The following is a 13,646-nucleotide window of genomic DNA, read 5'->3' on the forward strand; positions in this document are numbered from 1 at the left end:
GTCTTTCATACTTTTTCTGTACTTCTCAAAATAAATTTCAAACTTAATCCTTTGACTGCACTATTTGGGATCGTTGGAGAAAAAAACACAACTTTGAAGGCTTCTGATTTACACATTCTAGCTTTTATTTCTCTTATAGCCAGGAAGGCTGTGTTGCTTAAATGGAAGGAAGTTACTCCGCTACTCATGCTCAATGGTTACGAGATGTTATGTCATACCTGAATCAAGTGAAGATTCACTGTTCAGTTTTTGAATCTAACTTAGACTTTCAAACCTTGTGGGGACCTTTCTTGAATTATTTTCAAAATCTCTGATTTGGTGACTAAAACGCAGATATTGGCTGACACTTATGTTTTTAAGGGTTTTTCCTTCTTGTTTTTTCCATCAAACAGCTTCGGCTTTTGGTAGTGGGAGTAGATTTTTTTTTATAAAATATTTCAATTTTTTTTTCCTTTATTAACTATTATATGTGATTATTAACTGAGAGTATTGTGATCTTACATATGATTTAACACAACGTATTCAGTAGTATTTTTACTCTCTTTTTTGATGCATATATTCTATATTTTTTTCATGGATTTAATAAAAATATTGTAAAAGAAAAGAAAGGAGCACTATATTGACATTCAAAGCTATATTGTTTTTAATTGACACATGGAATAGTTGCTAATGTAACATCGCTCAACCTCAGCAGATACTTTTGTCCCTCAAATTAAAGCTATAACAAAACACATTCATGTTGAAAATCAAAACAAAACTGCAGATGCTGGAAACCTAAGATTAAAAACAGAAAATGCTGGAAGTACTCAGCAGGTCAGCCCACACCTGTGGGAAGAGAAACAGAGTTTGCGCTTCAGGTCGAAGACACTTCTGGTGCACCTGATTTGCTGAGTATTATCAGTATTTTCTGTTTTTATTTTACACATTCACTATGGCTTCACTTATCATACATGTGTTTTAATAATTCAGAACCAAAGAAACGGCAGAAAATCAAGTTCATATAGGGTCAATAAATAATTGTTATACTACCAAAATTACAATTAACAATGTTTAAAAGGTATTTGGACAGGTTCTTGGATAGAAAAGGCGCAGAAGAATACGGGTCTAATGGGGTCAAATAGCATTAGTGTGATAGGCAATGCAGTCGGCATGGACGAGGTGGGCTGAAAGGGCCCCATTTCTGTACTTCACGTTTCTATGATTGTTTGCAGTGGCTGCTTAGGATAAGAATTGGGGGTGGATGATTTTCAGAAAATAACAGATTAACAATAGAGGAAAGGATAAGAACAAGAAATAACAAGATAGACCTATAGCAAGAAAATAACTGCAAACCAGGCAAGAGTTGCATGTGATTTTTCCAAATGCTTTCTGAAGATCCAAAGGCTTCTTTGCCCTTCACTTCCACTACATTTATTTTTTTTATTTGACTTTTTTTTTAATGAAGGAAAAGAGCAGTAGGCACTATTACATCTTCTCTTTGTATGTATTTTCATCCACACCCTATGGTGATGATCGTGTTATAAGTTGTAGGTTAAAAGACATAATAATTCATTTTTCTGCTCTTGGCTGATGAAGCAGAGCAGAATTCTTTTTATTCATTTATTTTGGAACAAAAGTATCAATGTCTAGGTCAGCATTTATTGCCTATCCCTAAATGCCTTTCAGAAGGTGGTGCAGTGCCACCCTCTTGAACTGCTACAGTCCTTCTAGATCAGGTAATCCCAAGGTAGGGCAGACGGTTCCAAAATTTTAATCCAGCAACTATGAGGAAACAGTGAAATTTCTTCAATTCAGGATGGAATGGGTGGTGTTGCAATGCTTGTGGATACAGCTCAGCACATCACAGAAACCAGCCTCCCTTCCGTGGACTCTGTCTACACTTCTCACTGCCTTAGTAAAGCAGCCAACGTAATCGAAGACCCGACCTACCCCAGACATTCTCTCTTCTCCTCTCTCCCGTCGGGCAGAAGATACAGAGATCTGAAAGCACGTACCAGCAAGCTCAAGAACAGCTTCTATTCTGCTTTTATAAGACTATTGAACTGTCCCCTAGTATGATAAGATGGACTCTTGACCTCACAATCTACCTCATTATGGCCTTGCACCTTATTGTCTACCTGCACTGCACTTTCTCTGTAACTGTAACACTTTATTATGCATTGTTATTGTTTTCCTTTGTACTACCTCAATGCACTGTTGTAACAAAATGATCTGTATGGATGGCATGTTAAACGAGGTGTTCACTATTGTTATGGACTCAGTGAAAGTCCCTTTAAGATAGAGAGTGTGTGTGTATGTGTGTGGGGCGTGCTTACGTCAATAGAAGATAAAGGACGTAATGACGTTGTTGAAGAAGTTAGAAGAAGAAGAAGAGAGAGAGAGAGAGAGAGAGAGAAGGGAGAGAGACACCAGCCTGCTTGTTTTCTCTATCGATGGATGAGAAACAATAACTGTGTTTGCCACTGAAATCCATGTATGGAAGTTGGAAGTAATCCGGTGGAGTTCACTTTGTTGCTGACCTGTAGAAGGAAACAGGTATTTGTGTGTGGACGACCACGGTTCGGATGCTTTTCGGGGTGAGGAAGTCACTACCGAGTAAACACTGAAGTGTCGTTTGGGTTTCATCGTGGAACATTTGGATTTCATATGTACTCTCTCTATGTTTTTCTACATCTACATCTTATCTTCAGACAACGGTGGTTGTTGAAGAAGCCCTTGCTCATGTTTCACCTTATGGCTTGCGGAACTGAACTTTAAGAACCATTCAGGAACTGGGAGTTTTGGACTTTGTCACACACACACACGAAGAGTTTAGTTTTGGGGTTAACGTTCGAGGTTTAACATTCTTGAATTCTAACATACTAACATTTTTTTTTACTTTTATTTTACGTATTATCATAAGTAGTGATTAATAAAATAGTTTTTAACACTAAATCATGCTCAGTGTGTTTCTTTTGTTGCTGGTTTGTGACACTATACCTTGGTACATGTAACAATATTAAACCAATTTATCATGAATTTGGTGAGTTATTTTTGAAAAGGTGACCTGGAGGACCAATGAGGATAGGGTGATAGACGTTGTCTATGTGGACTTTAGCAAGGCTGTTGACAAGATCCCGCGTGGCAGGCTGATCTGGAAGATTGGAATAGATTAGATCTAGGGTAAACTAGCAAATTAGATAGAAAATTGGCTTTGGAGATTGGAGGCAGAAGGCAGACAGTGGTGGTGGAGGATTGCTTTTCAGATTAAGGCCTGCAACCAGTGGGGTGCAGCAGGGATCAATCCTGGGTACTCTGTTGTTTGTTATAGATATTAATGATTTGGAGGAGAATGCAGATGGCACAATTAATAAGTTTGTAGATGACATTGAAATTGATGGTATAGTGGGCAATGGGGGGGAGAGCTAATAGACTTCCTGAAGATTTTCAATTAAATGATACAGGTTATTAAACAAAATCATGTTACTTACTTTTGTGTGGTATTGCACAGAAACATTTGGTGTAAAAGACAGAAGGGTTGGAATTTTTAAATTGCATACAGGAGAGCTCTTTCTTCGAGTATGTGGATAGTCCTACTACATAAGGGGCAGCATTGCAGCTAATCTCAGAGACGGTAGCCAGGCAATGGTTGATGTATCAGTGAGAGACCATTTGAGATTATGACCATAACTCTAAGGTCTATACCGTTATGAGACCTTGATCTATAATTTTAGAATACTCAGCAAGGGAATATACTTCCTGTATCTACCTGGTCAGGCCATGTGGGAAATTTGTATGTTTCAAAAAGTTCAATTATCTTTTTTTTAACATTCTAACAGAACAGAGACCTAGCATACTCAGTCTCTCCTGAAGACAGATCCATAACCTCAAGAACCTATCTGATTAACCTTTGCAGTACTCCCACTGCAGCAAGTAAATTTTTTGTGGTAATTACAACCAAAATTACATTCAGTACTCCAGATGTGGTCTCATCAAGGCTCTATATATTTGTAGCAAGACATCTTTAATCCTGTACCCAATTCTCTTGCAATAAAGGCCAATGTATCCTTTGCCAAACCCTAACTCTTCGCTGCACCCAAGTGGCCACATTCTTTGCTATGTTTCTATAATTACTCTCAAAAAACTTGTTATAAATCCTTCCAGTCATCGTCCTAAAATAGAAGGAACTTAAAGCATTCTTTCGCATTTATGGAAAAACAAAGACAATAATTGATCACTTGTATTAGATCAGTTTGTACAATACCAGGTACTCACCAAGATCCAGGTCTTCTGACGTTCATGCAATTTGCCCTTCAATTTTGGATAGATCATTGCTCCCAGCTCGGGAAGAAGCTCCTCCATCACTAGGTTCGTTACAATCTGGGGCAGGGGGAAAAAAAAACTTCGAGAATGATCGTTTCCAAAAACTTTGCACAAGCTTTGAACCAAATGATTGTGTGTTCAAATCTCTTCATTATCAACACCACCTTTAATTTTCATGTCATCTGTAAACTTATAATCATATGTCCTATATACACATAGTTAATGTATAAAAGAAGCAGCAAAGATCTCGAGTCTCTTCATCAACAGTACGTTGAAGTGCAGCAGGCAGAAGTAGTACACCACCTCCAATTCTACCCTTCTGCACTGTTAGGCTCCTCTTGCCCACCTGATGGCAGGAGCCACAAAGGCCTCATCTCAATGTTTTGATACAACTTGAATGGAAGCAAGTCATCCTTGGGCCAAATGGCCTGTTTCCTTGCTGTATGATTCCATTAAAATAAAAAGTTACTTTTTGTTTTAAAGAACAATGTCAGTTGAGAATCTTAAACACATTTTATATTTCATACCACAGTCACTCAATTCCTTCAATAGAAATAAACATGCTCTCTACAGAGGAAGTTAGACATCATGACCAGTAAGTCCGTAAGGAACAACAGGCAGGAGCAAGGTAACAGACAAGATGGGACAGATAGTTTGAAGTGTGTTTATTTTAAAGCTAGGTGTATTAAGGATAAGGGTGATGAACTTAGAACATGGAGCAGTACACAGAACTATGATGTTGTGGCCATTACAGAGATTCGTTAAGAGACGGACAGGACTGGATGCTTAATGTTCCAGTGTTTTAATGCTTTAGAAAAGATAGAGAGGGAGGCAAAAGGGGGCAGGGGGTGGAGAAGAGAGAAAGGATTGTACTATTAAACAACGAAAGTTTCACAGCTGCACTCAGAGGAGACATAATGGAGGGCTCGTTCACTGAGTCTATATGGCTGGAACTCAAAAATAAGAAAGGTGCAATCACTCTGATGGGATTATTCTACAGACCCCCCAGTAGCCACTGGGAAATTGAGGAACACACCTGCAGGCAGATTAGGGAAAGGTGCAAAAACAATAGGTTTGTTGTCATGGGTGACTTCAACTTCCCCACTGTAGGCTGGGGCCTCCTTAGTGCAAGGGGTTTAGATGGGGCAGAACTTGTTAGATGCAACCAGAAATGTTTCTTAAATCTGTATGCAGGTAGTCCATTGAGAGGAGGGGCCATACTGGACCTGGTGTTGGCAAATGAGCCTGGCCAGGTGACTGAACTTTCAGTGGGAGAACGTTTAAGGAACAGTGATCACAGCTCCTTAAGTTTTAAGATAGCTATAAATAAGGATACATATTGGCCTCCTGGGAAAGTACTAAATTAGGGGAGGGCAAACTACAAGAATATTAGGCAGGAACTAGGGACAGTTAACTGGGAACAGCTGTTTTTGGGCAAGTCCACATTTGACACGTGGAGGATGTTTGAAGACCAACTGAACAGAGTCCAGTAAGTAGGACAAGGATGGTGAGGGAAGGGAACCTTGGATGTCGAGAGATTATAAGGAAGCTAGAAAAGAACTTAAATGGGTTAGGAGCCAGGAGGGGCAATGAAAAGTACTTGGCAAGTAAGATTAAAGAGAATCCCAACGCATTCTATACATATATCAAGAGCAAAAGGATAACGAGGGAGGGGATAGGACCACTCAAAGATAAAGGAGGTAACATGAGCTTGAAGGGACGATGTGGGCAAGGTCCTAAATGAGTACTGTGTGTCGGTATTTACCAAGGAGAAGGACATGGAGGATAGAGATCAGTTTGGAGCATGCTAACATTCTAGGGCATTTTAAGATGAAGAAAGAGGTATATAGAAAAACCTACAGCACAATTCAGGCCCTTCGGCCCACAAAGCTGTGCCGAACATGTCCCTACCTCAGAAATTACTAGGCTTACCCATAGCCCTCTATTTTTCTCATCTCCATGTACCTATCCGACAGTCTCTTAAAAGACCCTATCGTATCCGCCTCCACCACCGTTGCCGGCAGCCCATTCCACACACTCACCACTCTGAGTAAAAAACTTACCTCTGATACCTCCTCTATACCTACTCCCCAGCACCTTAAACCTACGTCCTCTTGTGGCCACCATTTCAGCCCTGGGGAAAAGCCTCTGACTATCCACCTGATCAATGCCTCTCATCATCTTATACACCTCTATCAGGTCGCCCCTCATCCTCCTTCGCTCCAAGGAGAAAAGGCCGAGTTCCCTCAACCTGCCTTCATAAAGCATGCTCCGCATTCCAGGCAGCATCCTTGTAAGTCTCCTCTGCACCCTTTCTAGGCTTCCATATCCTTCCTGTAGTGAGGCAACCAGAACTGAGCACAGTACTCCCAGTGAGGTCTGACCAGGGTCCTATATAGCTGCAACAATACCTCTCGGCTCCTAAATTCAATTCCACCATTGATGAAGGACAATACACTGTATGCCTTCTTAACCACAGAGTCAACCTGCGCAGCCGCTTTGAGCGTCCTATGGATTTGGACCCCAAGATCTCTCTGATCCTCCACACTGCCAAGAGTCCTACCATTAAGACTATATTATGCCATCATATTTGACCTACCAAAATGAACCACTTCACACTTATCTGGGTTGAACTGCATCTGCCACTTCTCAGCCCAACTTTGCATCCTATTACGTCCAGCTGTAACCTCTGACAGCCCTCTATACTATCCACAACACATCCAACCTTTGTGTCATCCGCAAACTTACTAACCCACCCCTCCACTTCCTCATCCAGGTAGTTTATAAAAATCACAAAGAGTAAGGGTCCCAGGAGGGATCCCTGAGGTACACCACTGATCACCGACCTCCATGCAGAATATGACCCTTCAACAACCACTCTTTACCTTCTGTGGGCCAGCCAGTTCTGGATCCACAAAGCAATGTCCCCTTGGATCCCATGCCTCTTTACTTTCTCAATGAGCCTTGCATGGGGTACCTTATCAAATGCCTTGCTGAAATCCATATACATCTACTGCTCTCCCTTCATCAGTGTGTTTAGTCACATCCTCAAAAAAATTCAATCAGGCTCATAAGGCAGGACCTGCCCTCGACAAAGCCATGTTGACTATTCCTAATCATATTATACCTCTCCAACTATTCATAAGTCCTGCCTCTCAGGATCTTCTCCATCAGCTTACCAACCACTGAGGTAAGACTCACCAGTCTATAATTTCCTGGGCTATCTCTATTCCCTTTCTTGAATAAGGGAACAACATCTGCAACCCTCCAATCTTCTGGAACATCTCCCGTCTCCATTGATGATGCAAGGATCATCGTCAGAGGCTCCGCAATCTCCTCCCTCGCCTCCCACAGCAGCCTGGGGTACATCCCATCCAGCCCCAGCGACTTATCCAACTTGATGCTTTCCAAAAGTTCCAGCACCTCCTCTTTCCTAATATCTACAAGCTCAAGCTTTTCAGCCTGCTGCAAGTCCACACTACAATCCCCCAGATCTCTTTCCGTAGTGAATACTAATGTAAAGTATTAATTAAATACCTCTGCTATTTCTTCTGGATCCATACACACTTTCCTACTGCTGCACTTGATAGGCCCTATTCTTTCGCATCTTACCCTCTTGCTCTTCACATACTTGTAGAATGCCTTGGGGTTTTCCTTAATTCTGCCCGCCAAGGCCTTCTCATGTCCCCTCCTGGCTCTCCTAATTTCCTTTTTAAGCTCTTTCCTGTTAGCCTTATACTCTTCCAGATCTCTGACATTACCTTGCTCTCTGTACATTTTGTAAGCTTTTCTTTTCCCTTTGACTAGATTTATTATAGCCTTTGTACACGCTTCCTGTATCCTCTCGTGACTCCCCTGTCTCACTGGAACATACCTATGCAGAACTCCACACAAATATCCCCTGAATATTTGCCACATTTCTTCTGTACTTTTCCCTGAGAACATCTGTTCCCAATTTAATCTTCCAATTTCCTGCCTGAGAGCCTCATAATTCCCTTTAGTCCAAGTAAACGCCTTTCTAATCTGTCTGTTCCTATCTCTCTCCAGTGCTATCGTAAAGGAGATAGAAGTATGATCACTATCACCGAAATGCTCACCCACTGAGAGGTCTGACACCTGACCAGGTTCATTTGCCAATACCAAATCAAGCACAGCCTCTCCTCTTGTAGGCCTATCTATATATTGTGTCAAGAATCCTTCCTGAACACACTTAAACTCCAACCCATCCAAACCCCTCACCGTCTGGAGATGCCAATTGATGTTTGGGAAATTAAAATCTCCCATCACAACAACTCTGTTATTCTCGCACCTTTCTAGGATCTGCTTCCCTATCTGCTCCTTAATATCCCTGTTACTATTGGGCGGCCTATAAAAAACCCCCAGTAAAGTTATTGACCCTTTCCTGTTCCTAACCTCCACCCACAGAGACTCCGTAGACAGTCCCTCCATGACGTCCACCTTTTCTGCAGCCGTGACACTCTCTCTGATCAACAGTGCCACTCCCCCACTTCTTTTGCCTCCCTCCCTGTCCTTTCTGAAACATCTAAAACCTGGCACTTGAAGCAACCATTCCAGTCCCTGAGCCATCCAAGTCTCTGTAATGGCCACCACATCGTAGCTCCAAGTATTTATCCAAACTCTAAGCTCATCCGCCTTGTTCACAATACTCCTTGCATTAAAATAGACACATCTCAAACCGGTCCGAGCACGTTCCTTCTCTATCACCTGCCTATCCTCCCTCTCGTACCTACTATTAGCTTTCTCTATTTGAGAGCCAAACACCTCTTCCCCAGTCTCTCCAGTTCGGATCCCACCCCCCAACAAATCTAGTTTAAACTCCCCCCAGTAGCCTTAGCAAACCTCCCCATCAGGATATTGGTCCCCCTGGGATTCAAGTGCAACCCATCCTCTTTGTACAGGTCATACCTGCCCCAAAAGAGGCCCCAATGATCCAGAAATCTGAATTCCTGCTCCTTACTCCAATCTCTCAGCCATGCATTTAACCTCCTCCTCATTCTATTCCTATACCCTCATTCATTCTGTACTGTTGGGTCTCTCGAAGTACATTAACGTGGATGTCCCCAGGGCCTGATGGGATATACTCCAGGTTATTGAGAGAGGCAAGAGATGAGATTGCTGGTGCCTTGACCTGGTGTTGGCAAATGAGCCTGGCCAGGTGACTGACCGTTCAGTGGGAGAACATTTAGGGAACAGTGATCACAGCTCCGTAAGTTTTAAGATAGCTATAAAGATCAAGGCTGGTTGTGATACAAAGATCTCGTCCTAGTGACAAGATCTTTGTATCACTACCAGCCTTGATCTTTGTGTCCTCTCTAGCCACAGGTGAGGTCCCAGAGGAGTGGCGAGTAGCTAATGTTGTTCTGTCATTCAAGAAGGGAAATAGGGATAATCCTAGAAACTATAGACTGGTGAGTCTTACGTCAGTGGTAGGGAACCTATTGGAGAGGATTCTTAGGGATAGGATTTACTCGCACTTGGAAACCACAGAACAGTCAGCATGGCTTTGAGTGGGGCAAGTTGTGTCTTATTAACGATTGAGTTTTGAGGAGGTAACAATGGTGATTGATGAAGGTAGAGCTATGGATGTTGTCTACACGGATTTTAGTAAGGTGTTTGACAAGGTAAATTGGCTTATTATTGTCACATGTACCAAGGTACAGTGAAAAATTTTGTTTTGCATGCCATCCATGCAGATTATTTCATTATAACAGTGCATTGAGGTAGTACAAGGGAAAACAATAACAGAATGCAGAATAGTGTTAAAGTTCCAGAAAAAGTGCAGTGCAGGCAGACAATAAAGTGCAAGGCCATAATGAGGTAGATTGAGAGGTCAAGAGTCCATCTCATCATACAGGGGGACTGGTCAATAGTCTTAGAACAGCAGGATAGAAACTGTTCTTGAGCCTAGTGGTACGTGCTTTCAGGCTTTTGTATCTTCTGCCTGAAGGGATGGGGGAGAAGAGGGAATGTCTGGGCTCGGTGAGGTCTTTGATTATGTTGGCTGCTTTACTGAGACAGCAAGAAGTATAGATAGTGTCCATGGAGGGGAGGCTGGTTTCTGTGATGTGTTGAGCTGTATCTGCAACCCTGTACAGTTTCTTGTGGTCTCGGGCAGAGCAGTTGCCATACCAAGCTGTGATGCATCAGGATAGGATGCTTTCCATGGTGCATCAATAAGAATTGGTGAGGGTCAAAGGGGACATGCCAAATTTCATTAGCCTCCTGAAGAAGTAGAGGCACTGGTGCGCTTTCTTGGCCGTGGCATCTAGGTGGTTAGACCAGGACAGGCTAATGGTGATGTTCAGTCCTAGGAACTTGAAGCCCTCAACCCTCTTGACCTGAGCAGCAATGATGTACACAGGAGTGTGTGCACCACCCCCTTACTGAAGTCAATGACCAGCTCTTTTGTTTTGCTGACACTGAGGGAAAGGTTGTTGTCATGACATTATGCCACTAGGCTCTATCTGCACTCTGAATCATCATTATTTTATCACCACTACAGTGGTGTCATCTGCAAACTTGTAGATGGAGTTAGAGCAGAATCTGGCCATGCAGTCGTGAGTGTATAGGGAGTAGAGTAGGGGGCTGGGGACACAGCCTTGTGGGGCACCAGTGTTGAGAATAATTGTAGTGGTGGTGTTGCTGCCTATCCTTGCTAATTGTAGTCTGTTCGTCAGGAGGTCAAGGATCCAGTTGCAAAGCAAAGTGTTGAGCCCCATGTCTAAGAGTTTGAAGATGAGTTTGCTTGGAATAGTATTGAAGGTGGAGCCGTAGTCCATAAATAATAGTCTAACATAGGTGTCTTTACTGTCCAGATGCTCCAGAAATGAGTGGAGGATTAGGGAGATGGTGTCTGCTGTGGACCTGTTTCGGCAGTAGGCAAATTGCAGTGGGTCAAGGTTGTCTAGGAGGCTGGAGCTGATGTGTGCCATGATCAGCTTCTCAAAGACACTTGCTGATGAAGTCCGTGAGAGTGGTGACATGCTCATCCAGGTCGGTTGTTGAATCTTTGAATATGGACCAGTCTATCAACTCACAGTGTACGACTTTCCAACCTGGATTCTCACGTTTCAGTCTCTGTAAGCAGGGAGAAGGGGGACAGCCTAGTGGTCTGATTTACCAAAGTATGGGTTGGTGGGAGGGGAAGGTGGCTTGGTAGGTACCTTTGATGGTTGTGTAGCAATAGTCAAGGGTGTTTGGGCCCCTAGTGGGACAGGAGAAGTGCTGGTAGTATTTTGGTAACACACTATTGAAGTTGACCTGGTTGAAGTCACCAGCTATGATGAGGAGAGCCTAACGGTATCCCATTTCAAGGTCCCTCAAGGTAGGCTCATCCAGAAGATCAAGATGCATGGGATCCACGGTGACTTGGCCATTTGGATTCAGAATTGGCTTGCCCATAGAAGACAGAGGGGTAGTGGTTGTTGGGACTTATTCTGTTTGTGATAGATATAAATGACCTGGATGAAAATGTGGATGGGTGGGTTAGTAGGTTCACAGATGATACAAAGATTAGTGGTGGTGTGGATAGTGTAGAAGATTACCAAAGGATACAGAGAGATATACTGTAGATCAGTTGCAGATATGGGTAGAGAAATGGCAGATGGAGTTTAATCTGGCCAAATGTGAGTTGTTACACTTTGGGAAAACAAATGTATAGGGATAGTACACTGTTAACAGCAAGATCCTTAACAGTGTTGATGTAAAGAGGGATCTTGGGGTCCAAGTTCATAGCTGCCTCAAAGTGGCTACAAAGGTTGATAGAGTTGTAAAGAAGGTGTATGCCATGCTTGTCTTTATTAGTCGAAGCATAGAGTTCAAGAGTCAGGAAGTTACGCTGCAGCTTTATAAAACTCTGATTAGGCTGCATCAGGAGTATTGCATTCAATTCTGGTTGCTCCATTATAGCAAGGATGTGGAGACCTTGGAGAAGGTTTAAGAGAAGTTTACCGGGATGCTGTCTGGAGGGGAGTCTGCCAGATGCCTGCCTCAAGGAGAAGTTAGACACACTTGGGCTGTTTTCTCTGAAGTGGCAGAGGCTGAGGGGAGACCTGATTACAAGATAATGAGAGGCATAGATAGAACACAGCCAGTATCTTTTCCCACAGGTTGATAGAGTGGTAAAGGTGTATGCCAGGGTTGTAATGTTTACTACTAGGGGGCATGGATTTAAGATGATATGGGGGGGGGGGGGGGGGGTGGGGGGTGGGGGGAATAAGTTCAAAAGAGATGTGCGGCGTAAGTTTTATTTTACACAGAGAATGGTGGGTGCCTGGAATGCGCTGCCAGGGTGGTGGTGGAGGCAGATACGATAGAGGCATTTAAGAGGCTCTTAGATAGTCACATGAATGGACAGAGAATGGAGTGATACAGACATTGTGTTGGCAGAAGGGATTAGTTTACTTATGCATTTAATTAATAGTTTAATTAGTTCAGAACAACATTGTGGGCAGAAGGGCCTGTTCCTGTGCTGTACTGTTCTATATTCTATTATTTAAGGGTATGCTTTGAATGGGAAATCCATCACAAAGGCCATTTTGCAAACACATTCAAAAAATCTTATGGACATGAACTCAAAGGCTTCCAAATAAGCAGGGTGGAAGTAATTTGGCTTCCCTTACACTTTGTTCATCTTTTCATGAGGCTATCTGGTTTGGAAGTGTGATGCTGTTAGAGTCACAGAGTCAGAGTTATACAGCACAGAGATGGGCCTTATGGCCCATGATGCTGATGCCAACTTTTCTGTCCATCTACGCTAATCCCATTTGCCTGAATTAGGTCCATTTCTTTTAAAATAAGATTAGATAAGATATCTTTATTAGTCACACATACATCGAAACACACAATGAAATGCATCTTCCGTGTAGTGTTCTGGGGGCAGCCTGCAAGTGTCGCCACACTTCCTGCGCCAACATAGCATGCCCACAACTTCCTAACCTGTACGTCTTTGGGATGTGGGAGGAAACCAGAGCACCTGAAGGAAACCCACACAGAAACTGGGAGAATGTAAAAACTACTTACAGACAGTGGCCGGAATTGAACCCGGGTCGCTGGCGCTGTAAAACGTTATGCTAACCGCTACATTACCGTGCCTGCCCTTTAAGCTTTGCCTATTTAAGTGGCTATCGAAATGTCTCTTAAAATGTGATGGTTGCATCTGACTCCAATACCTCCTCTGGCAATTTTCCCAGAAAGCTATAAATTTTTCACAAACAGCAGAAGTCCCAGCACAGATCTTTGTGGTACATCACTAATCACAGACTCCCAATTAGGAAAACATCCTTCCACCACTACCTTCTGCCTCCTATCACCAAGCTAATTTT

General features: G+C 42.8%; 1 protein-coding gene across 1 annotated transcript in view; it reads right to left on the minus strand.

Moving 5' to 3' along the window:
* LOC127582165 (protein Niban 2-like) overlaps window positions 1–13,646 on the minus strand; it is a 212,558-nt gene that overhangs the window by 45,413 nt on the left and 153,499 nt on the right. The window contains exon 7 of the mRNA XM_052037227.1: window positions 4,255–4,359. Within this exon, the coding sequence (XP_051893187.1) occupies window positions 4,255–4,359 (105 nt within the window). The remainder of the gene's footprint in view (window positions 1–4,254; window positions 4,360–13,646) is intronic.

The sequence above is a fragment of the Pristis pectinata genome, chromosome 23, assembly GCF_009764475.1.
Source record: "Pristis pectinata isolate sPriPec2 chromosome 23, sPriPec2.1.pri, whole genome shotgun sequence".
Lineage (NCBI taxonomy): Eukaryota > Metazoa > Chordata > Chondrichthyes > Rhinopristiformes > Pristidae > Pristis > Pristis pectinata.